At 37.5% G+C, this 26,992-nt stretch overlaps 3 protein-coding genes across 5 annotated transcripts in view; 2 read left to right on the top strand and 1 right to left on the bottom strand.

Annotated features, from left to right (window-relative positions):
• The first annotated feature begins 175 nt into the window (after positions 1–175).
• Positions 176–10,471, top strand: LOC115227775 (ubiquinone biosynthesis O-methyltransferase, mitochondrial-like). The gene is made up of 5 exons (XM_029798509.2): positions 176–426; positions 3,777–4,056; positions 6,713–6,955; positions 8,580–8,739; positions 10,097–10,471. Exons 1-5 carry the CDS (start codon positions 188–190, stop codon positions 10,213–10,215), a joined length of 1,041 nt encoding a protein of 346 aa, XP_029654369.1. The 5' UTR covers positions 176–187; the 3' UTR covers positions 10,216–10,471.
• Positions 10,247–18,971, bottom strand: LOC115227773 (importin subunit alpha-1). 2 transcript variants are annotated; one of them, XM_029798505.2, is made up of 12 exons: positions 18,821–18,971; positions 18,630–18,707; positions 17,432–17,563; positions 15,008–15,195; positions 14,314–14,486; positions 14,139–14,221; positions 13,843–14,053; positions 13,638–13,747; positions 12,685–12,861; positions 11,136–11,318; positions 10,666–10,815; positions 10,247–10,549 (listed from the first exon to the last, which is right to left on the bottom strand). In XM_029798505.2, the coding sequence occupies exons 2-12, from the start codon at positions 18,687–18,689 to the stop codon at positions 10,463–10,465; spliced, it is 1,554 nt and encodes a 517-aa protein (XP_029654365.1). In that variant the 5' UTR covers positions 18,690–18,707; positions 18,821–18,971; the 3' UTR covers positions 10,247–10,462. The 2 variants fall into 2 exon arrangements, with proteins under 2 accessions (XP_029654365.1, XP_036354632.1); XM_036498739.1 differs by having other exon boundaries at positions 10,407–10,549; positions 18,630–18,714; positions 18,825–18,950.
• An 889-nt stretch (positions 18,972–19,860) lies between these two features.
• LOC115227774 overlaps positions 19,861–26,992 on the top strand; it is a 45,227-nt gene continuing 38,095 nt past the window's right edge. For both annotated transcript variants that reach the window (XM_029798507.2, XM_029798508.2), the window contains exons 1-2: positions 19,861–19,993; positions 24,412–24,465. In XM_029798507.2, coding sequence (XP_029654367.1) covers positions 19,886–19,993; positions 24,412–24,465 — 162 coding nt within the window. In that variant the 5' untranslated portion in view covers positions 19,861–19,885. The remainder of the gene's footprint in view (positions 19,994–24,411; positions 24,466–26,992) is intronic.

Here is a 26,992-nt window from a genome sequence, read left to right on the forward strand (position 1 = left end):
AAAATTTTTTAGTTATCGAGAAATTATGTTAAAAACTGCCGTTCAAACCGAAAAGATCCAATTATTTTGAAGAATAAAATATTTTGTATATTTATTTGTGTAAAACAGACAGAAATAAGCAAAACAAATGAAAATTAATAGATTAGTAATTAATAAACCAAACGATTCACTGCGGAATTGTTTCATCATGGCGACGCTTGGGAACACGTTTTTTCGGAATTTCTTATTTTGTAGAAAATCAAAGACTTTAAAACAATTCCATGTAATTTCTCATAATTTATCGTCGATCAACCGGATGGTTGGTTGTGACAAAATTTTAGAAGTTGGTCGACTACCTTTAGTTCGGCAGATAACGGGACAACAACTCGATCTACAGAAACGAAAAGTTTTGTCCTCTAACCATAATCTCTTCTGCTGTCCTTCTCGGTAAATATTACTAAACTAGCTTCTGTTTGTTGTTTTAATTAGCTTGATTTTAGTTTACTTGTAGAGTTTATGAATATTTTGTTCATATTGTGTACCGGTGAGCGCTAAGGGAGGGCAGAAGGTTCTTTCGCTGGAGTCGTTTATGCCCTTGGCTGACAGCATTAACATCGTTGCATCCCATTTTCCCTCCCCCAAAATAAAAGGATTTTATCCCCAGTAAAACAAAATAAAAAAGAAGGAAGAACCTAAGTGATGTAGCTAAATAAAGGTAACATGTCGAAATAAACACTTCATATTATTTACCCCCTTTCCTCTACGTTTACAGCTGTTCTAACAAAAGGTTATCCCTATATTTCATCTCTCTGGAGAAGATAAATACCAGTAATACATTAGGACAGCCGATCATACCTCCTTTCCTGTAAAATCTAGCATTGTGCGTTCTTAAAGGATATTAACTTTTCAAGTTTGTCGGTAAATAAGGAAACAAAGCGGAGCACAAATTGAAATAGGTTTATGGTGATTATCAGTTCTGGGGTTCTCTACAACATTTATGCCCCTGGAGAAAACAAAAAATGAAGCAACGCAAAAAACCTAAACGTCACAGACTCTTATTCTCCTCACCGAACACTTGTAATTAAGTAAATAAATGATACAACGCGCATCTATTGTGAATTCCAATCCACGTATATTATCTCCCAGCTTCCAATCCTCAACATAACGTTACAGGAAATTATTTTCCTTGACTCAATTTGAAAATATCTTAGCTTCTTGTTTATTTTGTATCTGCTACTCGGGGGAAAAAAACATTGTTTACATATATATTTTATACAAACATGAAAAAGTAACGTTTGTTGAACTGATGATGGGAGATAATAAGTGAGAGATTTGTACAAGCATTAAGTCCCCTTTAAAATTCGCAGCTGAGCTAGTCTCTGCATTTCACCGATGGAAATTAATCCTGGTTTTTCAGATGAACCTAAAAGCATGTCTTGAGAACATCGGTCACCATTAACAACATTAACCAATATTAACATGATGATAAGACGGTGAGCTAACAGAATCGTTACTAGGTGGGGAAAAATGCTTAGTGGCATTTCGTTCGACTTCACCTTCCATCCTTTCGGAGTCGATAAAATAAGTACCAGTTGATCACTGTCATCGATGACATCAATTAGCCTCTTGCCTCGAAATTGCTGGCCTTGTTCTAAAAATTTGAAACGAATATCTATTTCTTTATTGTCCACACGAGGCTAAACATAGAGGGGACAAACAAGGACAGACAAAAGGTTTCAGTTGATTACACCGACCCCAGTGCGCAATTGGTACTTATTTAATCGACCTCGAAAGGATGGAAGGCAAAGTTGACCTTGGCAGAGTTTGAACTCAGAACGTAACGCTAAGCATTTCGCCCAGCATGCTAACGATTCTGCCAGCTCGCTGCCTTAGTTTGAAACGAATATTAACATGATGATAGTTGAAACCTGGTGAATCTATTGAAATGATTTTTCTTGCTATCATAGACATTCCTCTGTTTTATGGGGCTAACAATCTTGAGGCAGATCCATTACTTCTTATCATTCCATCATTAACAAGTTCTCTAGTCTTATACGCCCACCAATAGGGAAATTAAAACATCATGTCAAGGAGGGTACTTCTAGTCAGTGAAGTGCCAAATTTCTCCAACAAATTTCTTGTTTTTTAAAAAGATATGGTGAGGGGATTAGTTTAATTCTTAGTCTTTTAATAAGGAAAATTGAATCTCTTTAAAGTCCATCATTCTTTAGAGTTCTTGCCATGTAATAAACACAAGATGGCAGTAACCATTTTGGTTGACTGTGTTTCTGTTGTGGATAAACAGAGTTGTGTAGGTTTACTTAGCAATTTCATTTTTGATCAGCTGTTTATTGTTAATCCCTTGTCAACTCTGACTGAACATGCTTACAATGAAACACATTCCAGTTGTAAATGTCCCAGATTTTTTCAGACACAGTGTATCAAGTATCACATTATCCAGAATATAATTATTTATTTAAAAGTAGTAGGTTAGGGCTTTGCTGCTATTTCTTGCAGGTTAAGTGACCACATACAACACCTGATCTCTGCTCAAAGTGACTATTTCTTGAGAAGTGTTAGTGTGTGGAAATTTAGTGATATCTAAGATTTCAAATCTATGGCTCATCAAGTTGTAATTAACTTCCATGTTGATAAACATATTAATAAACACAGCCAGGAGAGTTTGCAGAAATGGCACATTTGACTAAAGGCATTGCATTTCCAATTTCGCTAGAGGTTGACTTGAACTTTTATTCATGCATGGTTGATAAATAATATATTGAGACAGAGAGAATCTTGTCGTATAGCTCGGCTCCAGTTTAGTCAGCTGTCGAAAACAAAACAAAAGGAAAACTGCTTTCCAGTTCTGTCAAAGATTTTGATAGCTGGCACTTAGCTGTCATTTTCATGGTGTTCAGTAGATGAGAGCTAAATCTTATTCTGCTGAGGACACTGAACTCTTGCAGGTAGCATTTACAGAAGATTTGGTTCCTATTCTCAGCAGTGAAATAATATTGAATTAAGTAGAACTAAATACAAGTGAAGAATATAGAATTAAATGCATACCAACATTGGTGGGACTGAAGACTAATGGGATGCTGGTTCAATACTGCATTCCTTCTACCACATTGCTTTTACAATCCAATAAATAAGAGATTGTTATTAACAAAAGCCAGAGTGGTGAGCAGATAGAGTTGTTAGCACAGTGGGATAAAATGCTTAGTGGTATTTCATTCATCTTTACATTCTGGGTTCAAATTCTGCTGAGGGTGACTTTGTCTGTCATTTTTTGGGATTCATCATCATCATCATCATCGTTTAACGCCCGTTTTCCATGCTGGCATGGGTTGGACGGTTTCATTGGGGTCTGGGAAGCCAGGAGGCTGCATCAGTCTCCAATCTGATCTGGCAGTGTTTTCTACAGCTGGATGCCCTTCCTAACGCCAACCATTCCAAGAGTGTAGTGGGTGCTTTTTATGTGCTACTGGCACAAGAGCCAGTCTGGGCAAGGGGGCTGGCATTGACCACATTTAGATGGTGCTTTTTACATGCCACTGGTACAGGGGGCCAGACAGGTGGCACTGGCATCAGCCACAACTACAATTTCCATTTGATTGTTGTTTGATGTTGATAGGATTGATAAATATCATTTGAGGAGTGAGGTCAATATGATTGACTTCCCCTCAAAATTGCTGATTTTATGCCAAACTGAAGGATTATTAACAAATGCTAGGCTTTATTTCATTAAGATCATAAGTATTCATTTGTCAGAATATGTCTAATTTTATTTCATCCAGGTTTGCAAGCATTTACCGTAATAACCAAGGAGCCAAACAAAATCGACCCAAGGCGCAGACCACAATTGATGAAGAAGAAATTGAAAAGTTTTCAGCTCTTGCTCAGCTCTGGTGGGATGAAACTGGAGAGTTTGAGGCCTTACACTCCATGAATAGCGTTAGAGTACCGTTTATTCAAACCACTTTGCAAAACGCTGCAAACGCAAACCGTGTTCCTTCAAAATCTCTGCAGGGTCTAAAAATCTTGGATGTTGGATGTGGTGGTGGTATTTTTGCTGAGGTAATATTTTTTCAAACAGTTCTAGTTTTCTGTGCTAACCAATGTAGATTGTTGAACATTTCCTAAATGCTTGTCCCATCATTACTTCAGTAAATATGGTAAAGAAATTGTTTCACTAATGAGGTTATAATAAAACCAAAATGTCAAGAATTGTAGTAAGATTGTTTGCCAACACAACATGGCAGGCCTGGTTTAGAACGAATGTTGCTGTAATTTAGCCCCAGGAGACATTGTTTCCAGCTGGCTATATAACATGATCTGTGTCCTTATATTTTCGAACAAGGGACTCTAGCACCCCCATTCAGTTCAAAACAATATCTGTGTATCGCGATTTCTGGGTTATTTCCTTTCATCAGCACAGAATAATTGGTCGGTTAGAGGTGGAATTCCTGTTTGAAATATATAGTTTTCAAAGTGACATAGCCATTTGATGCATATAAAAAAATCATCATACTCTATTTTTATAATTAAATATTTATTAGGAATTGTGACCAAAAGACTGTTTGAATGTTTTGTGTAGAAGTAGAATCAGATTACTGGACCCCTAAGGGTCATGTGGACCCTGAATGAGAACCACTGTTGAGTGAATAAGGGCCAACTTGGAGCTGAACAGCAATAAAAATGACTTGACTGCTCTCACAAATGAGAATACTAAAAATGAACCCGACCACTCTAAAACATCAAGTGAAAAAAACAGGAAAAAATAATCCTGAAACCTTGTCAGGTACCAGATCAGTCCCAAATTAGTTTGTGCCAGTCATGAGGCCAAATATCCCTGAAAGTTTCACCTGAATCCATCCAGTGGTTCTTGAGATATCTTGTCCACAGACAAACAAACACAACTGAAACAATACTTCTGCCTTTGATAAGGTGGAGGTAATAAATAGATAATCTTTTCTACTCTAGGCACAAGGCCTGAAATTTTGGGGGAAGGGGTCATTCGATTACATTGACCCCGGCATGCAACATCAAGAATATCAGTGTAACTGTTTCTAACTCAGATAACATGGCCACAAGCTTGGTGGGAATGGTTAGTCAAATTGAGCCTTGTAGTTATAGTAAGGGTTTTTCATTTATTGACCCTGGGAGAATGAATGGTAATGTTGGTCTTGGTGGGATTTGAACTCAGAACGTAATGGTCTGTAATTAAATACTGCAAGGTAATTTGTTTGATGCTCTAATGATTCTGCCTATCAACAATCCTTCATATGTGTGTTTCAATGTAATTAATGCAATTATTATCACTTTTTTTTTACGGCTTAATTAGAAGTGGAAAAGCTACATCATTGATTATTTTGTCTCTAAGACTGTCTGGAGAACAAGGACGAAGCAGCAAAACAACTGCTGGGCCTCTGCAGTAAGATGTAGTGATATTCTCAGACTGTAGAATTGGTCCCTATTAAAGGTATCCAAACAATAAGTTGTAGTATTAAACAAATTAAATTTACTATCCTAAGAACACAATCCATTTAATGACCTTCCTGGCATTTTCTGTTTTTCCAATTTCATTCACAAAGCTTGTGTCAGCTGGAGGCCGTAAGAGAAAACAATTGCTCAAGACAATTACAACCATATGACTGCAACAAGCAATGCTTTAACTTAGACTTGGAGTTTTGATGTCTGGGGAAAATGGCTTTCTCTTAAATAGTGATTTCCAAAGTTTTACAACTAAAATGAAATATTTTATAGAAACATGAAATTTCATTTCATTAACTCATCAATCAAAATTTCTCTCAAAATATTCTTTATGTAATCCTGGATGTTTAATATTGCTTTGTGTGGGTGGGGAAAATTCAATGCTGGATTTACTGACCATTTTGGTTTCAATATCAAACCCCTTTCAATTAATCCGTTGTGTTCTTGGATAAGTTACTTCACACTATTTGATCCTGTATCAAGTAATCCATATTTTATATAATTCACACAGGTATAATAACTCATATCAAATGTTTCATTTTTCAGAGTTAGAGATATATGTTGTTGGTTTGAAAAACTTCAAGGAACGATGAAAGTTGTAACATTCAGGAACACCAACGGGCATGCTAATCCATTTTTGGATAACAAAGATTGATAAGTTTGAGCTTATCATGTGTTTCATTTGAGTAAAGTGGACGAGTGTTAAACATCCTCCTGGTTAGGATGCTGGCCTATCACTGAGAACTTTTTTCTGCAAGAATAATAGAGTAATACCGTAAGCCATGATATTATTTGTCAATTCCAAAGTGGAACCACCATGACCTATATCAAGGAGCTGGACTGCTCTGGGGTACCTGGTTAAAACTAGATGGTCTTGTGAATAGAGTGTCTGCTTTGTTATGTACTGTCCTATTAGGAATATAGAGAAAATGAAAATTCAAAATCTTGAAAATTTTGGTGTAGTTAATGTACCATAAGTCTATTAGAAGAATATAATCCTCAAAGACATTGTTTAGCCTTAGGTCAACCACACTTGTCATAACATCTAATCTTTTGTTTTAAGATATTGTGTATCAAGGACTACACCACTCTAGGTTCAAATCCAAACTTTATCCATATAAAGGGTGGTTGGATGTGATTTGAGGGTAATTTCGTTGCTATTTCTAACAAGTTGAGTGAACATCTACCAATTCCTTTGTCTTAGATAAATGTAAGCATTTCACTTTTAAATTTCTTGTAGCCATTGGCAAGATTAGGTGCAACAGTAATTGGTATTGATGCGTCTGAAGAAAATATCAGAATTGCTCAAAATCACTTGAGGAATGATCCCAACATTGTGTGTAAAGTGAAATATATCCATTCAACTGTGGAAGATGTTGTTGCTACAGAAGGAAACACGTTTGATGCAGTCGTAGCCTCTGAAGTTGTTGAGCATGTTGCAGACGTGGACACTTTCATTGAATCCTGCTGCAATTTGGTGAAGGTACGTTGATCGTGTTTTTTGCTCCTCCTCCTCCTCTCTCATCACCACCACTACCATCATTGTTGTTGTCACCATTTTCTGTTTTCTGTAATGGCATGGGTTGGATGGTTCACTTCAGGAAAATAGCTCTGCTTGATATGTAGAAAAGGTTTCGGTAGAAATTTCATATTGTACACACTACAAACTACGGACGCATAGGAGATGCATCATCATCATCATAATTTAACGTCCGTTTTCCATGCTAGCATGGGTTGGACGGTTCGACCGGGGTCTGGGAAGCCAGGAGGCTGCACCAGGCTCCAGTCTGATTTGGCAGTGTTTCTACAGCTGGATGCCCTTCCTAATGCCAACCACTCTGTGAGTATAGTGGGTGTTTTTTATGTGCCACCAACACAGGGGCCAGAGCAGGCTGGCAAACGGCTACGATCGGTTGGTGCAGTGGAAGGAATTAAAGGGTAAATGAATGGAGTAAGTGGACATGTGACAGATGCACAGATGCGAGGAAATAGATTCTCTCAAATGCCCGAGAGGTTTCCTAAGGCATTAGGCAGCTGTTGACCAAATTAGCATTGAAGGAGGATGTTCTGAAAGTATAGTTGCTACAAATAAGAACATGATGGAGAAAGCAACAAAGGGCCTCTTTCTCAGAGTGAAAGGCAGATTGTATGATGCTTGTGTATGAACAGCCATGCTACATGGCAGTGAGATGTAAGCTGTGAATGCAGGGAACACAAAAGGACTAGAAAATAATGAAGCCAATATGCAACACTGGATGTACCAAATCAGTATGTTTGTACAAGAAAATACAAATCTGTTTGAGAGAAAACTTGGGCGTAAGTGGTATGTAATGTAGTGTACAAGAGAAATGGTCGTGTTGTATGTAAAGCTGTCAAATGAAGAAGGGCCAATCACTAATGAAACTTTAGGAAGAGACAAACCCAGAAGAATGGGGGTCAAAGCTGCGAAGACCAACCTTCTTGAATTGTTGAATCTCACCAAGATGACAAAGGATTGAAAGGATTCATGGTTCGTCATACTCGAGAGGAATCTGTCTAAATAAAGTCCTAAAAACATTGATAATGTCTGAATTACTTGGAGATTTCACTAGGGCCACAAAAAAAAAAAAAGCACCCAGTACATTCCTTTAACCCGAAAGCATTCAGATTATTTGGTCAAATGTAATTAACTTATTTATTCACATTGGTTTTAATTAATTATGTATGATCTTGTAGCTTCAAGATTTTGATGGTGTGATTGTTTATTTTTAGAATGACATTGTAAAGTATATGTGAGGGGCCAGATATGGTCAGTGTTAGAAAGGCTATCCAGCATACAGAAACCATGCCAAAATAGAGTGACACAATCCTCTGGCTTGTTGAACCATCTAACCCATGCCAGCATGGGTAAAAAAGGGACATAAAATAATGATATTGCAGGAAAATGTATCTCCATCACATTACCTAAAGGTAGCTCAGTGTCCCTGTTGTAGAAGACTCTTACCCAATTTGCTCTGCAGTGGAATTGAACACCAAACCACATGGTGTTGGTTCAATGCTCACTTTAAATTTTATATTTCAACCATAAATAATCTATTCTAATCCCCTTTCTTCTCCTTCTGCTTCAGCCTGGTGGTTCCCTCTTTCTGACTACAATAAACAAAACAGTGTCTTCCTATTTGCTTGGTGTGCTGGCTGCCGAACGTCTGCTACATTTAGTTGCTCCAGGAACTCACAATTGGAATAAATTCATATCTCCAATGGATCTTCAATATATTATTGAACGGAGTAAGTACTGCAAAAAAAAAAAAATTCTCCAAGTATCTCTTATTTTTTAGCCTCTGTTTTCTTATGTTAGAGAAAGTTCTCATGACCTTCTTCACCAAGTTGGTGAATCAACATCTCCATGACCAACAGAATTCATTCCTGAGTGACCAAGTTCACTGGTTGTAAATAACTATAAAAAGTTTGAAAACGGGGTATATTGAGCTCTTTATAAAATGACAGGTTCTACAATGGAGAAACTGGGAAAAATAAGTTCAGTTTATGATACGGGGAAGGAATTATTTGGAGAGTAAAATAGTATCTAATTAGCAGAAGGAAGTTTGTTGGACATAGTGTGAGAGACTACTGTTATTGTTAGGCCTAACTCATCGAAAAGTAAATACCACCATAACCGATACCCAGTGGAGAAGGCTAGCCACTGGGTTTGGTTAAAAAGAGATGAGCAATGGCCAGAGATATATTGAGCTATAATTAATAACCAGTAGATCTAGCAAGTGGGGCCTCATGTCAGTGATGTCGTCGAGGGGTAGGCCCTGAAACGGTAGGCATTCTCTCCTGATGACCCCATACACTTGTAGAGTTCTTGACTGGTAGCACTTGTATGTGCAAGTTGTTTGCAAAATATGGTGAGTGTGGGACTGGCCACCATTTCATAAGTCAGTGTAAAAAGTTGCCCACTCTAGAGTTGGCAAATGTTTTGATCCAATCAAAAAGGGGAGAAATGCAATTATAACGGTCAAGCAGCACTGTGGTAAGAAGCTAGCTTCTTACCTCCATGGTTCTGTCCCACTCAGGACACCTGGTGTTGGTGTTTATGTCCCTGTAACTTAGTGGTTTGGCAAAAACGACAGAATTGTGGGGGTCCATTCAAATAAAAATTTATGGCTGCTGTCTAATATCTGAAAAGGTTACTGCAGTAAAATGACTTAATTCTAGCCCTCTCCTTTAAGGCTTGCTGCCAAATCAAAAGACATCAATATTGAACCAGTAGATTAGCACCAATGTTTGAATATCACTTGTCTCTCACCCACCCCAGTTTTAAGAAACTACATAAAATTGTATTACACTCAGGTTAAAACTTTTAATGACAAAGTTGCAAAAGCAATCTCCAAATTCTTACTACACAATGGTAAAAGATCTTGGAGGACACTATCAGAATGATTTTCTCTTGATAGAATGTATATCCTATAAAAATGTTTGATAGTTGCTAAAGAAAACCATTGTACTTGCCCCTGTAGACAAACCTCAAAATGGTTCTTCTGTCCCCTATAAAGCCATTATCTTAATTAGAATAACTTTAATGCAGAAATCCTGTGTAAAGTGATTTAATACCGTTCATTATTTTTCTTTTTTTAAACAGATAATTTGGTCACGAGACTTGTTCATGGATTAAAATACAACCCACTTACCAAAAAATGGAAGTGGTCTTCAGACACTAGCATCAATTATGCCATCCATGCCATTAAACCAAAATCTTGAGATTTAAAAAATGCAGCCAAAAGACACAGAATAAAGAAAAATATCTTTATTAAACTTTACAATTTATAAAATAATTTTGGACGTGTGTGTATGTATATAGATATAGGAAATGTGTGTGTGTGTGTGTGCATGTATATATAATCAAATGTCGTGTTTTGTGATCTCAGCAGATGCATTCAACCCAGACAGGTTCACATTCAGATTACACAATTAAGAACCAAACAAATTCAAACAAAAATAAATCCGTTTAGAACGAGAAGCTTTCTTTTTGTTGCTCCACTTTCATTTTGTAAGTATCATCAGTAGCTTCAGGGCCAAGATTCTCGTCCTCCTGCTGAAGAGAGGAAAATAGATTAGCATTAGAAAGATTACCAATAATTTAAGGAATCAAATTCACAATAAAAACCAAAGTAAATGCAAATTCTGTTTAATCTAATTCTAAGTACTTACTTCTGCAGAGAAGTATTTCTCAATCAGGTGTAGAGATGCTTTGTAAACTGTTTCATTTTCATGGCTCTGAAGGTTCTCAATTTTATCAAGACCACCAATCTCTTCAATCATAAGGCACATGTAATTCAGTTGTCCACACTTTTCAGCAGCCTAGAATAAAAAGAGAAAAAAAAAAAAATGGTAATGGAATCCTTAATATTCAATCAAAAGTAATGACAGTCCTGCACGCCCGACCCCCCACCCAAATAAATAAACCTCACAATTATATTACTTGGAATAATTTTTCATCTGAGTAGAGTGAGAATAATTAAAATGAAACTTGTTCACTCAGTTCATGTCTTAAGATGCCGGGATTTCTATAACCCAGGTTAGCTAACACAAGTACAAGTTTTGGGTGAATTTGAGAAGAATTTACCGCTAGAAATTGATCCAGTGTACTAAAGATCTAATTATGCAAGAAGTTGACTTACCATCAGAATATTTTGTAAAGCATCAAGAATCACCAGGACCACTTTTGCATCTCGGATCACCAACAGCTCACACAAATGTTTAATGACATCACACTGAACAAGGAAACTGATTTGTTCAATAGTACCACCAGATGTCAGGTTAGTCACAGCCCACACAGCTTCCTTTTGGGTCTTGAAGTCACCCTGTGTATACAATGAGAAAAAAAAATTGTTATTTGTCACCAGGGCATACATGGAAGTAAAAATCAAAAGTAGTGCCTCACTACCAACAGACAAGGTTCAGCTGTTCACACTTAACTTGCCTCTCCAATTGGAAAAAAGAAAACCCAAAAAACTTTAGGTCATCTGCAAGACCAATCCCAGTTTTTTTTCTAGTCCATTTACCCACAATGAAACCAGCCCCTGTCACCCATTCTTTGATCATCAACATTGACAGAAAGCTACATGCTTTTATGGCTGTTGTACCTGGCTGAAGAACAGTAACCATTATAAATTGAAACAGGGTCAACTGTACGAATACAAGAGAATCAAATAAAATCACTTTAGCAGATTATTGGCCTTGATCCAACCCCATCAAGTCCCCTGGCTCCAAATGAAAGATTCATTACAACAGGGACGGACACCTTTGACTTGATTTAACTCTTTACCATATTTATTTTCAGATGCTCTGCGTTTCTTGCAATTTTAAATAACTTAGTTATCATTAAGCTAGTGTTAGGAACATAAATTGCGACTAAGGTTTGGAAGATTTCAATTCAAAATCTATGGAAAGACATTTGTACTATAGAGCCAGAGGTGGTATCGAATGGGTTAATATCAAAGATTAGAATATGGTAGAGAGCTGGCAGAATTGTTAGCATGCCAGGCAAAATGCTCAATGGCACTTTTTTGCCATGGTTGACAGTCTTTCATCCCCTTGGGAATGTTAAGTACTGGTTTACCTCTCCCTGAAAATTGCGGACCTTGTGCCAAAATTTGAATTCCTTGCTTAAAGATTAGAATGCTTTGAAATTGAGGCATAAAATCCTACCATGATTTCAATGCCATCAACCCCAAGACACTATTACAGAGTTCTAATGTTCAAAGCTGGTTACTCAGTTTCCACATTGTATAAGTGACCGAGATCCCAACATTCCATTGCAGGGTCTTCCATGCTGGCATGAGTTGGACAGTTTGACCAAAGCTGATAAACCAGAGAACTGTGCCAAGTTCTGCCTGCTTAGGTATGGTCGAATGCCCTTCCTAATGCCAACCGTTTTATAGAGTGGGTTGGGTGCTTTTATGTTGCACCAACATCAGTAAGGTCTGCTTTGGCAGGCAAGTGATCAGAAATTTGCAAATACATGGTTCTGGGCCCGATGTGAAAGTGTTAAGGACATGTTCCGTAGCAGCAAGTTGGCCGTTTAAGTCAGTTGAAAAACTGGTGTAGTACCTCCCCAAGTCCTGTAACTTGATTTGATAAAAGCCTCAGACTCAAATAAGTTGACTGGTCGTTTAATTAATTAAGACTTTTAACAGAATAAAATGATCATATAAAAAGGCAACTTACCATTGCCAGCTTTTCAACAACAATGGGGATGATGCCAGCCTCGATAACTTGCTGGATCTGACTGGAATTGCCAGCAGTGATGTTGGAGACGGTCCAGGCAGCTTCTTTTTGAATGTTAGGTCGAGAATGCCTCAACAATCCATGAAATACAGGCAAGGCATTTGCTTCCAAAACAACCTGGGGAAAAGAAAATTTAAGATTTCTCTGTATAAAACTCATTGAAAGAACCCAACAGATTTCAATGATTTTAAAAAAACCAAACTTTAAATTTTTAAAAAGAACAGATTTGTATTCAGACTAGCATTCTAACATAGCAATAGCTTATTTTAGCAAATCTATCCAACTGGAAAGCTATTCCTGTTAGAATTAAACCCATTTGGCATTTAAACTGGCCAAATCCAGCCCTAAATATTCTGTTTTATGTTCAAACTGGCCGGATCTGGCGTCTCACACCTACCCTACAATATCATTCCAAAAATATCACATCACTGAAATCTCAAAGCTACAATCAATACAAACTGAATAAACAAATATTTGGCAGAGTGACCTGAAGGCTGAAGGTTTAGGAACACAAAACTGGCCCTGAAAATTTTTTTTAGTATATCATCTACATTTATCATATACGGAGGTGCAATGGCCCAGTGATTAGGGCAGCGAACTCAAGGTTGTAGGATCGCGGTTTTGATTCCCAGATTGGGTGTTGTGAGTCCTTATTGAGCAAAAACACCTAAAGCTTCACGTGGCTCCAGCAGGGGGTGGTGGCAATCACTGCTGCACTCTTTCGCCACAACTTTCTCTCACTCTTCTATTGGCCTGCTCGCTTAGCCAGTGGGGCGGCGTCATTTGAAGGCTAAAACAATGCAAAGCGCATTGTGAACAGCGATGGTGTAGCAACATCTGATAGCCTGGTTGGTCACGGTGATCATAAATAAAAACATTGAATGACAACTTACTTGTGTTTGACAGTCATCTCCAGTCACAATATTTCCAACGGTTCTTAAGGCAGGAGTTATCACAGATATTTTGGGATGTTGCAGCAGTTCAACCAGTCGAGGGATGACATCTGCAAAAAGACAAAACCTCAAGTTCCAGAAACTGATTTTAATTTGAAGAACAATTCGAAGAAACATCAAACAATGCAACAGAAAAATTCCTTACTGCTTTCAATAACAGCTTGAATCTTCTCATTTGGTCCATCAGTGATGTAAGAGAATGCCCAGAGTGTGTCAGAGAGTACTTCAGCATCGGTATGATGTAAAAGTGCTGCCAGAATTGGAAGACATTTCTGAATAACGTCAAAAGATGGGGTTGGGTTCTTGTTTCGACACAAGTTGGAAATTGTCCAGGTGACATTTCTTAGAAAACCAGCCTACAAGTAAAAATGTAAAATTAAAATAAGAATCCATCCTCCAACCCACTCCACAGATGGAATCTGTTAAAAAAAAGATACTTACAGGAAGGTCACGTTTAGCAAGTTTAAGAAGAGGCTCTACGACACCACATTCTGTGACAAAATCTCGCAGTTCTGGACCATCACCTGAAGAAGGAAGAAAAAGCAAACCGATATTCCAAGAAGAAGCTCTAGCAAGAATTAAAGGACAAAATATAAAAAAAATAAAAAATACTTACCAGCAATGTTACCAAGGGCCCAGACTGCTTGCTCACAGACATGAAGGTCTTCAGATGTCAAAAGGGAAATGAAATCAGGGACAGCGCCAGCAGCAACTACGGCTTTGGTTTGGTCACTGTTACCAGAAGCAATGTTGGTCAGGGCCCAGGCAGCTTCAAATTGGAGTTCAGGCCTGAAATAAAATAGGTTTGTCAAAGATATTGAATATCAGGAAGCAGATTATTGGCTTTGATCCACCCCACTAAGTTCCCTGGCTCCAAATGAAAGATTCTTTACAACAGAATAGGAAAAAAACGCCCTATTATGACAAACTCTTGCTGAGCTATTTGGCAGAGTGACCTGAATGCCATAATTGAACTCAGAACATCCAGTCTAGAAGCCAATCAAGAAATACAAGTTGGGAGCAAGTGAAGACAGAGACCCCTACTAAAGAACAATTAAATCTTCAAATTTTCTGTACTGCTTGACCTCGAGATATTCTGCCTGCCAATAATAGCTTGATTATCAAGATGTGGTACAAGCAACCAAACGTGAAGAGTTAAGTTCTACTTAAAATAACGTTAGGACCAGTGATAAATTCCAGATCAACAATCTCCAGACAAATTTAAAACACCACTTGGTCAGTGAGCAATGTAAAGACATTGAGAAAGGAATAAACCCTATATAAAAAAAAAAAAAAAAAAAAATCCTTACCTTCCGACACATTTCAGGAATTCAACTAACTTTGGTACAAGACCAGCCGTTATGATGGCATCAATGGGTGGATTCCTCTCTTTGGAAAGCAAGCGTCGTGCAGCTTGGGTTGCTTCAAGCTGAGCCTCTACAGAGTCACCACTAATACCATAGATGATCTCATTGAGGGTCAAGGAAGAACTGGTACCCTGGAAAACAAACGGCACAATAGACCATATAGAGTGCTGTGAATTAACGAAATACCTGTGACTAACAAAAAGATTCATCACATTTGACATAAAGCTATAAATTTATATAACCATCACTAGTCCGGACCTCAAACTTTGGGGGCTATCAGGCAATTTTGCATAAACTAGACGTGTAATAACTTCAGCACCAAAAAAACAGACGAGTATGGTTAATAAAAATTTGTCTTGTTCACATTACTTGGGGTTAACCACTTGACCAAATCCATGCACTCATTACACCCTTGGAGTAGTTGGAAAATGGATGTTAAACACAGATGGTCTCCATTCACCAATTCCACCTTCTACTCGCCAAGGTTTGAAGCTGGTTTTAAATATTGACAGACATATTTTCTAAAATCTGTGAGAAAAAATAAAATCATAGCTTGACAGAATTCTGGTTTAAGCATTCCATTTATATCCCCACCATAGCTTTAATTTTTTGAATTTTTGGAAAATATTTACGAATGCGTTCTACACACCTGAACTTTCACGATAAAAAAAAATTTAAGGGCGATTTAGCCGTTATTTCTAGCACTTCTCACGATCACCTGATATCTTCCTTGTTTCTTTGTCCCTGACATGTTTTTAATTATTTTTCTGCCTATAAACACAATGGAGTGATGATACACTCAAAGGTTGTCCATTGCTGGTACTTAAGCAAAACATCTGACTGTTATAAACTCGGACTTGTATAAAAAGTTCTGGTTACAGGTAGATAGAAACTGAAAAAAGCCGGTCATTTTATATATATATATATACACACACACACACAGAGGCAATGACGAGTGACAGAGACCTTTGGCAATATACTTGTACCTGAGATCCATCAAGTCAAGTGAAATAGCAGTCGTGGGTGATGCTGGTTGTCACGTAACCGACACATGTGCCGGTCGCATGTAAATAGCACCTTTCGAGCACTGGGCCTCACGGAGATAAAGTGGCTGAGCTCCTTTCGAGCATTGGGCCTCACGGAGGCAATAACAGAGACAATTTGCCATTATGTCGTGCTTCAGAAGAACCATCAAGCCGTGCAAATTGCAGTAGTGGTAGATACCGATGTCACACAAAAGGGCAAATGTGCCGGTGGAACGTAAAAACACCCATTACACTCTCAGAGTGGTTGGCATTAGGAAGGGTATCCAGCTGTAGAAACCATGCCAAATCCAACTGGAGTCTGGTGCAGCCTTCGAGCCCGGGTTAAACCGCTCAACTCATACCATCATGGACAACGGAGGTTAAATGATAAAAAATATTTCGAAAAGTTTGAAATTTTAAATAGGGATAGGGTAAATAAAAAAAAAAAAAAAATTGCATATTCATAATCTCCGAAATCTGAAACGTAGGAATCCGAAAAATGTTTTTACAAAAAATGCATTTTTTCTAGGAGAGGTGCTATTCTGCATTCAGCCCCGATGTATTTGTGTCCCCCGTACCATAGCATGACAACCGATGTTGGTGTGTTTACATCCCCGTAACTAGCGGTTCGGCAAGAGAGGACGATAGAATAAGTACTAGGCTTATAAAGAATAAGTCCTGGGGTAGATTTCTTCGACTAAAGGCGGTGCTCCAGCATGGTCGCAGTAAGCAAATAAAAGGTTATAAGGGGTGCTTAAAACCAGAATTCCTCCGATGGTTTTTTAAGTCGTTAGAGAAACTTTAATAAGCACGGAAACTGGTTTTCTTGATACATTTTTCTTTCATGTATTCGAAAAAATACTTCCAGCAAAGCTTCGATTAGGGGGGGGGGAATACCAAAGTTTCAGTAAAAAGAATTACACGATTCCTATCAAATTTTAGCTTTTGATAAAAATTTTCTAAATCTTACTGAAAGTTTGAATAATGAATACAAGTTATATAGTTAACACCACACATGGATTTTATCCATTTTATAGCCGAAAACTAAACATCAATATTTGTTATTTTGAGGCATTACAAAAACCGTTTGACATCACAGAACCATTAACGACAAAAAGGTTTGTGTTAAACCATGAAGTATACACGATTCATGTGGTCAGTTATTAAAACTTTTCCTCGAGCGATAATAACGTGAATAAGTTCATTCGATCCGTTAAATAACGGCACCAAGCACTGGTTACAAGGTGCGTGTTCCATGATCTTCAATAGTGTTATGCGACTTGTGATTAAAAGATAAGAGACATGACTATTGGTGATTTATCGCCATCAAAGAAAAGCTTACTTGATTCCTCTCTTTAAGTGGACTGACTGCATCATCAGACAAATCCCCAATATTTCTTCTCTTCATTGTCTGGTCATCCTTTTTTTGCTTGCGCAACTCAACGGAAACTTCAGCTCTTCGCCGCCTCATCTCCTGAAAAAAAAGAAAAAAAAAGAAAGATAATTGCTGTAGTTAGGATAAAATATTGAACTTGATGTAAAAAGGCATCGACGAACCGGTTTTATTGTTTGATCGCCGCTGCCTCATACTCCCAATTCGAAATCCAGTGGGTGGAGAAGAGAAATTCTTTATAGTTAAATAAAATTCTATACATTTTGAAAAACAACCAAAAACTACAATTCCAAAAGAACACGAGAATAAATTAATATTTTAAATTACACAAAGTGTGTTAAAGGTTAACGATTTAAACTTTCAAATATAAGGCATTTGACAGGTTTTAAACGATACAGCCTTTGTTTCAGGAAACATTTAAATAGCTTTTAAAAATAAAATTAAGTTCGTTTTTTTTTATCTAGCTCCTCAAACGGTATGGGGAGAGGGGGGGGGGTCGCCGTTAAGATTGAGTTCATATCGGTAATTTCACCATCCGATGAAAGGGAAAAGCCGCGAATTCTAAGACAAGCTATGGAGTGGAGACGTTCACGCCTTCATCAACCATTTGAGGTGACGTAGATTCTATTCGGGAATGGAAGGCGAAATATATATATATATATATATATATATATATATATATATACATAAATAAAAATTAACAACCCTCAGTACGTTGCCAGTGCCCGTTATGTAATTACCGTAATTAACGGTAATTTAAAACAATACATTTATTGAATTTTTTTTTTGTATTTCGTCATTTAAAACTGACGCAATAAAACTCGGAATGTTTAAATCTTAGTTCGTAAATTCAGATTATTTAAAAAGAGTTCGTCGATAAAAATTTGAAACAGTCGAAAAATGACCACCCGTTATGAGCCGTGGTACATGTGTAAAAGCAGACATTCCTTGGAATAGTAATACAAAACTTGCATAAATTTAATAAGTAGGGCTAAATGATCTCTTTAATTACAAATTGAATATAAAACGATTGTTAGGTGGGTGGTGTGGGAGATTAAAATTATACTGTATTTAAATTAATACCATCCGAGATTAAAGGACGATAATATTGACCATTATTATTGCAAGAAATGTTCCAAAAACTTACTGTTAGGTCGCGGCCGAGGTTCTTGTAAGATTTTTGACGTTGAACATCCTGTTCTGGCATTTTGAGTGAATTTTAATTCTAGAAAGAAAAAAAGAATTTAAATATGAAAATTTGAAAAAAAACTAGTAAAATTCATTTGTAAATTGTATAAAAATTACAAAGTTGGTATTGATAAAATAAATATTTCTTACAGAAAAAAGAAAACAAGTTCAGTTGAATTAATAAAAATAAATGAGTTGAAAACAGTCGGAGAACAAGACGTGAATGGTTCGGACTTAGAATCCAACTAATATTTGAAAATTAAAAGCCGACCGTTTAAACAGAATGCTTCTTACATTTGATTGGTTAGTTGCGTTACACACTTTGTTTTCTGATTGGTCGCTTTAAAACTCACAACCAACCAACTTCAGTTCTGTTGTTTGAAATTAATACTGTTAGTTCTATACTAAACTTTCCACTTCTGTCAATAATAATACAATTGGTATTTAATTAGACAAAGGGTATGGATTGTAATTAATTCCACGCCAAAACTCATACGTAATTATGAAAAAAAAAAATTAATCCTGTAAACAAATACCAAATTAAGTACTACTTGAGAACAGTGGTCCCAGTGCGCGCACTCGCGTACTCGCGCATCCGCGCTAGCTAGTCATGACTAGTCGATCCTGTCTCTGTGTTTTTGTGTTATTTGCTTTGTTTAAAGAATTATTTACTTTGTGTTTTTGTGTTTTATTTACTTTGTTTAACAAAGTAAATAATTTTACTTTGTGTAAAAAAATTATTTATTTTGTGTTTTATTTACTTTGCTAGGTAGTCGTAGGATCGACTAGTCACGACTAGCTAGCGCGGATGCGCGACTACGCGAGTGCGCGCACCGGGACCACTGTTCTCAAGTAGTGCCCCAAATTATAACGCAATAATATTAAATATATTATTATTTTAATATTTTAAAAAATATAACAATTTAGTATTAATATCAAGCATTCAAAGTGCATAATTTGATTTAGAAAAATATTTAAAATTTGAATAAAATAATAATTATTTAATTTCAAACAACTGCTCAATAAAAGTAAATATTTAGGATGAAATTTTTTTTCTTTTAGATATTCTTCGCTCAGAAAACAAACAAGGAAAAAAAAAGATTTATATAAAATATGTAAGACTATAAAATATAAGATTATGAAATAAAAATATTTTTTATCAAAAGTTAGGTGGGGCGACTATTTAGCGGAAGTTCTGAGAGGTTGGTAGTGCGCATGCTCAGACTAGTTGTTGATAACATGTCTACCAGTGAAGACGACAATGAGTTGCGAGATCTTTTGGTTCAAACTTTGGAATCAAACGGCACACTGGCAAAGATTCGGGTGAGTCTAATAACGAAAACCGAACACTCCTCTACCTATTGATATCTTTTACAATGCCATTTATTGGGCCTGGAACCTATTTTGCCCCCCTGCAAACCCCCCAATGTTGATGTTTCGAGTTGTTTACCTTGTGATGAAAAAACTTGTCAAATCGCTTTTGAGGACGTTTTTAACTTTTGCTAATTAATTAAATCACTCAGAAACGAGGAAATGTCTTTAGAACAGTGTTATGGAATTACTCTGTCCTCTTTCTGTGTTTCTTTTGTTGTAGTTGCCATGGCAGGACTTGGTTTGTTTTCTCGTTGCAATCGCCTCTCAGCCAAGTCCAGACAGGATTCAGACACGACGACCATTCGCAACGGCGTAGCGTTAGCAACGGAATGCAACAGCAAAAGTTTTAGCCATAGCACCACATTGCTTCAAATTAACTTTTCATTTTGGGGAAATATATTAAAGTTAAACCTCTCTGCACTTATTACTTAAAGTTTCGCGCTGCTTATATATTATATATATATATACACACAAACACACACTTCAAACAATTATAATAGCTGCACTCGTAAATACGAATGTACTTTTGGATAAGGAAAAAAACAAAAAAATTGTCGAAATTGTCGGCATTCTTTCGTTTCCAAGTCCACAAAACTTCTATCAGACTTCCGTCTTCGACTGAATTTTTTCAACTGTTTTGTCGTGACGGTCCGGTCTTCTGCTTGAAAAGTTCTTGGGAGTGTCCCTGTGTTTCTTAGAAATTTTCAACGCTTGCTTGCACTAAGCTTATAAAAGTGCGAAAACGAGTCTTTGTTTCATTTCGTAGAAATATGACTTAGGTGTCTTGAAGCGGAAATATACCAGTAATTAGCCACTATTATGTGTGTCTCATCTATCTATCTATCCTTCCATCCATCACACTACCAATGTTACCACCGTCTCCCCCATCAACCTATTGCTTACCTGCTTCTTTCATCCGTCTCTTTATCACTCGAAACCCTTCGTCTTTTCTCCCTCCCCTCGCCTATGCTAACTGCATCATCCCTCACCGCTAACTCTTTACTACCAGCCATCACTCTTTCTTCACCGAACCACTTCTATTGCCACCCATCACCTACTCTTGCCTTTATCTCATCATCCATTCTTTTGTCCACCTCACCAATCACCTCACCCTTAGATCCCAAATAACCCTATCTTTGTCCCATTAAACTCTCGCTCCTTCCACCCATTGTGGTCCTTTTCACGACTTCGCTTTCTCTCCCGTTCCCTTCCTTGATTATTTCAGCAAATGTACATGTCTCAAATGAGTATTCTCTCGATTTGAACTCCTCTATTTCCTCTTCCCTCTCATGACTCACTTTTGGTTTTTCTGCTATCATCAACCTCTTTTCTATTCCCCTCATCACTCTACACACCTTAGGTCACCGATACTCCCTTCCTTTACTGTATACAAGACTTCCCTCTTACTGTGCTTGGGGCCATGATGGAAACTTCCCTCCCTACCATACTTTAGGGATTGGTGACTGAGATTCTCCACTGTAGACACCATGAAGCGGTTGGCAAGTGGGCAAAGAAAGCAGATGGTTGTGAGGCAGTTCCTTTAGTTCTGTCCTGCTGAGGACTCTTCAACCTCTCAAGTGTGAATTCCATGAGAATATGCACCAAATATACTCTGTGAAATGGCTAGCAATAGGTATCCGACCATGGAAACATACAGGAGTATCATTCTATAGGAGCAATGACCCCGCTCCCCATAATAAATGACTTGGACCATGACAACCTCTTCCTACCTATACCAGCATGTAAAGTTATTTTTTATACTAGACATAAGTTTTGTAAACTACAAAATATAAATATCCACACCACCACACTTGAAACGTACCTGTTATAAATCTTTATCTCAATCTGAATGCACATGAAGGTATTTAGAATGCCCAAACTTACTTCTTCCAATTTGCTAAGCACTGATGCTGATCATAGTTTAATTAATAAGCGTAGAAGTGAGGAAAATGCAATAAAAATAGTGGGGGTCAGTGGGGCTCATTTAAGTGGCCCTTCAGAAATTGAATCTCTTTATGATACTCCCTGGGAGTTCATGGTATGAAATTCGTTGTCGTTGCTCCAGTTTGGACTCCAATGCCATGTATTTAGTTTAAAATGCAGTAAAAATAGGGGTGGCGTCAGTGGGGCCCCAATTAAGTGGCCCTTAAAAAAGTAGACCCCCTTAGGACATTCCCTGGGATTAAAGGAGTTGCTGGTTTGAGCTTCATTGTCCTTGCACCAACGGTTAATGAACATAAAAACATACACACACACACAGACATCCATATATGCCAACACACAGACTAATGTAGTCATGGATATTGGTGTGGACCTTGCTTTGTAGTTGAGAAGTTTGCTTTCCGACCGTTGTGATTTTGGATGTCTGATGGTTAAAGTGATGTTATTCTGTCACATTTTAGTTCATCTTATGTTTTTAATGTTTACATCGTTAGGTAGCAAAGTTAATTGGTTTATGTTCATTAATTAAATCTATGTTTACAGTTCTTGATTGCTTATTTCTTAGGTTATAACTATTTCCCCTTTTATGTATTGGCAATATGTGATTTTGTCTACATCCAATAATGTCTGTTCAATATATTAAGTTCACTAGTTTATTTCAATGTTCTGTGGTTTTGATAATATTTCTCTGTTTTTTTATATCTAATTTCTTTTATTCACCTATTGCTTTGTATCTATAGCTGACGATTTATGTTTGAGATTTCAGGTTTGTATTCGTATCTATAAGCAGGTGCAGATATATTGGACATATACAGGCGCAGGCGTGGCTGTGTGGTAAGAAGCTTGCTTCCCAACCACATGGTTCCAGGTTCAGTCCCACTGCGTGGCAACTTTGGCAAGTGTCTTCTACTATAGCCTGTAGCTTACCAAAGCCTTGTGAGTGGATTTGGTAGATGGAAACTGAAACAAGCCTGTCATATATATATATATATATATATATATATATATATATATATATATATATATATGTATTTGTGTGTTTGTATTTGTCCCCTGCCATTGCTTGGCAACCGATGCTGGTTTGGCAAAAGAGACCAAAGAATAAGTCCTGGAGTTGATTTCTTCGACTCACACCCTTTAAAGCAGTGCTCCAGCATGGCCACAGTCAAATAACTGAAACAAGTAAAAAAAACATTGTGCCAAAGGTGCCTCATAATCTCACATCTCTGCTCAGTTGTTGGTCTCTTACATAGAAGCATGAATGGTAGTAATGAAAGGCCTGTGAGGACGAGGAGAAACCGGATCATAAAAATGCTCAATATTCTGAGATGGGAGCCTGTATTCAAGGTAACCTGCTACAACCCTCTGCTCTGCTATGTGTAGCAGCAGTCGTTCAAGAATTTGGACCTGGAGATCTCCATTTCCAGCGACTTCGATGGCCACCTCCCAGTGGTGTCGGGCATCAACGAAGAGCCCTTGACTACAACAAGAGAACTAAAGTTTTTTTTTCCAAGGTCTGGGGTCTCTTGCCCCTAAACCCTAGACCATCACCTAATCACCCTTACCCGTCTTGTTGCTTAACAACAGCACCAACTGCAGCAAGCTGATCTTGCGAAATAAACCACACTGCAGCTTCCAAACATAGCAGCAACCGGTACCTACCAACATTGTCTGTCTGTCTGCTTAAGAACAGAGTAAATAATTGATGTTACCTCCAGACCAATAACAGCAAGTGACCATCGAGTAGCCATCTTGAATTTATCTCCTGCCCAGATGGAGCAACAACTTCGTTTTACGAGTCTGTGAAGCTTGCATGAAGCTGAATCAAATTGTTAACATATGTAGTTCTTACCATATGAGCACCACTGACTTTCATTTATCCATTCATTTGTGGGTCTTACAAGTTACATGGTAACCTCACAAGAGCTGCTGGCATGAAAAAGGCACCGTGTACACTCTGTAGTAAAGTGGTTGTCATTAATGAGGACCTTCAGCCACAGAAACCATTCCAAAGATGACATAGAAGCTCAACTCTGCCCTGCAGGTTACTGGTTCCCTGTCAGACTGTTCCTTTGATGCCAGCATGGGAAAACTGATCTGAAATGAGGATGATGATATATAAATATAAAAAAAAATATCTGTGATAATTAGGAGCTCAATAAGCTGCAACGCATTATTATTACATTGCAGTAAATCCATTTGGGATTGACTTGGCTAAAACGATCTTTAAAAACATATACAGCAAAACAGCATAAATTGGTACAAAATTTCTCTCCCAAGATACATTAGAAGAAATATTTATAAGCTGATGTGACTGTGAAATGTGTACTTTTTCACAGTTGTGAAAAAAACAAATGAAGACATGTTTATTTATCAGCTGATTTGTTGATTTCAGGTATAATTTTGAAATTTCTATTTTTCTGTAGGCCCAGTTACGTGCAAGTGTTTTCTTAGCTCTTGAGAAGCAGGAGCCAAGCCAGGTAAATGATTTTAAATATATATTTTGAGAAGATATACTATGATGTAAAATTTTCCTAATTTACTTTTAAAATATTTGATTTAGAATAATACTCATATATATATCAACATCAAAATCTCACACAAATCAAATGGAAATTGTAGTTGTGACCCCTGTGCTAGTAGCATGTAAAAAGCACCATCCAAATGTGGTTGATGCCAGTGCCACTTTGGCCTCTGTGCCGGTGGCATGTAAAATACACCATCCAATCATGATTGATGCCAGCTCCTCTGCCTCCTGTGCCAGTGGCACGTAAAAAGTACCCACTACACTCTTGGAGTGATAGGCGTTAGGAAGGGCATCTATCTGTACAAACACTGCCAGATCAGATTGGGGCCTGGTGCAACCAGGCTTTCCAGATCCCAGTTGAACCGTCCAACCCATGCCAGCATGGAAAACGGTCGTTAAACGATGATGATACATCATTGATAGGCCAGATACTACTGTATTTGCTCTGAGATGACATCTTTTTTTATGACCATGCTGTGTTAAAAACACTTTTAGTATTGAAAGAAGATGAAAAAAGAAAATCAGCCTAACAGTGGCCAACAAGAATGCTAAATGTGTAGTCACAGCCAGCCACGTGTCTGGACAAGAATTCATCTGCTTCAATTTAGGAAAAGGTGAAAACATTCACAGGTGTTATGAGTAGTTGCTCAGTTGAATAAAAGTTTGATATATTCAACCGAGACGATATTAAATTGTGTGAAATGAATCTAATACTGTATTGTATAATTAGACCCCCCCACCCACCATCATCCTTCATTTTGATGTCCATTTTTCTGTACTCACATTGGTCAGACAGAATTTGGTGAGGCAGATATTCTCTTGCTGGATGCCTTTCCTGTCAACAACACTCATCTGTTTCCGGGCAAGGGAATATTTCTTCATGGTTTTCATGGAAGAATGGAAACCGTGACACTTGTTTACATCATACGCGCTCACAGCAAGGAGACTAACATACACACACATGCCCAGGTGCCATGCAATGAGACTGAACCCAAAACCACATGGTTGGGAGGCAAGCTTCTTAAACATCTAGCTAGGCCTATGCCCTTGGCTAAATGGAAACAAAATGCTCATTCAGGGAGTTTTTGTCTATTAATTGCTATAAGGTGATATAGCTTTATTTTCCTCTCTCTTTCTGTTGACAACCAGTTTGACTTCCAAGTCACAGTTGATTGGTTACTAATAAGAAAATCATTTGGCTGTGAAAGCAATTACTACCACAGTATTTATAATATTTAGCAATATCTCTTGGACTTTAATGAAATATAAAGACTAGAAAAGGGGGACATAACTCCTTAGCATTCAAACTGGCCATACCTGGCTCAAATATTTGATCTGTTTTATGTCCACCTGGCCAGATCTGCCTTCTCACACATATCCTACAATGTAATTCTAAAAATAAACAATCACATCATTGAAATCTCATAACTATGAGATGATGCACAATTGATTTGAAACAATGTGAATAAGTAAGCATATGCTAACGAGATAAACTAAATTTGTAAAGTATGGTGGTTGATCCTTTTTTTGTGTGCGTGAAATACATTTATCAGCTGTAGTTATACTTTATATTTTTATATAGCTATCTATTAATGTAATAATATTTTGGACGTGTATCTTCTTTGATGATTTTTTTGATGTAATTTTTCCTGCTCTTACTTTATAATTGCTCTTATTAAATGTCTAAATACTTTTCAGGTTTTAGACATTTCCCTACCAAAAGCACTTATTTGAAATTCAGTATTTGTATTCTCATTGAATATATTTGATTAACTATATATATATATATATATATATATATATATATATATCTATGATGATGATGATGATACACACACACACACACATATTCATATGATATATTCCTCTGCTCTTAACATGATATGTCTATATGAGAGCACCTCTCATGCCAATTCTTGCTCAATTTGGCATTTTCATAGCTGTACCCCACACCAGTGTCACATAACCAGCCTACTCAAAAGTTCCTTGGATTGTAGGGCGACACGCCATGCTTGAGGGGGACCTATTGAGTCAAATACATCAGAATCAAATCAATCACATTCAAATGGAAATTGTAGTTGTAACCCCTGTGCCAGTGGCATGTAAAAAGCACCATCTGAACATGGCTGATGCCAGCACCCCCTTGACTGGCTTCTGTGCTGGTGACACATAAAAAGTACCATCTGATCGTGGTCGATGTCAGCTCCCTCTGGCTCCTGTGCGGGTGGTCATATAAAAAAGCACCCACTACACTGTCAGAGTGGTTGGCATTAGGAAGGGTATCCAGCTGTAGAAACACTGCCAGATCAGGCTGGAGCCTTGTGCAGCCTCCTGGCTTGCCAGACCCTAGTCGAACCGGCCAACCCATGCCAGCATGGAAAGCGGACGTTAAACGATGATGATGATCCATGTTTCGAAGGATATAAAGACTCCCTTTTTGCTATTAATACTACTCAGTGAGTTAGTAAAATCATTAGCAA

This window comes from Octopus sinensis, unplaced genomic scaffold, assembly GCF_006345805.1.
Source record: "Octopus sinensis unplaced genomic scaffold, ASM634580v1 Contig07123, whole genome shotgun sequence".
Lineage (NCBI taxonomy): Eukaryota > Metazoa > Mollusca > Cephalopoda > Octopoda > Octopodidae > Octopus > Octopus sinensis.

Excerpts from the sequence above, each read along its gene's own strand:
- LOC115227775 (XM_029798509.2), top strand. The coding sequence starts at position 188 with ATGGCGACGCTTGGGAACACGTTTTTTCGGAATTTCTTATTTTGTAGA. Across the intron at positions 4,057-6,712 it reads GTGGTGGTATTTTTGCTGAG|CCATTGGCAAGATTAGGTGC; the intron begins GTAATATTTTTT and ends AATTTCTTGTAG. Across the intron at positions 6,956-8,579 it reads CCTGCTGCAATTTGGTGAAG|CCTGGTGGTTCCCTCTTTCT; the intron begins GTACGTTGATCG and ends CTTCTGCTTCAG.
- LOC115227773 (XM_029798505.2), bottom strand. The coding sequence starts at position 18,689 with ATGCCAGAACAGGATGTTCAACGTCAAAAATCTTACAAGAACCTCGGC. Across the intron at positions 10,816-11,135 it reads CTTTACAAAATATTCTGATG|GCTGCTGAAAAGTGTGGACA; the intron begins GTAAGTCAACTT and ends TTTTTATTCTAG. Across the intron at positions 10,550-10,665 it reads AGAAATACTTCTCTGCAGAA|CAGGAGGACGAGAATCTTGG; the intron begins GTAAGTACTTAG and ends TCCTCTCTTCAG.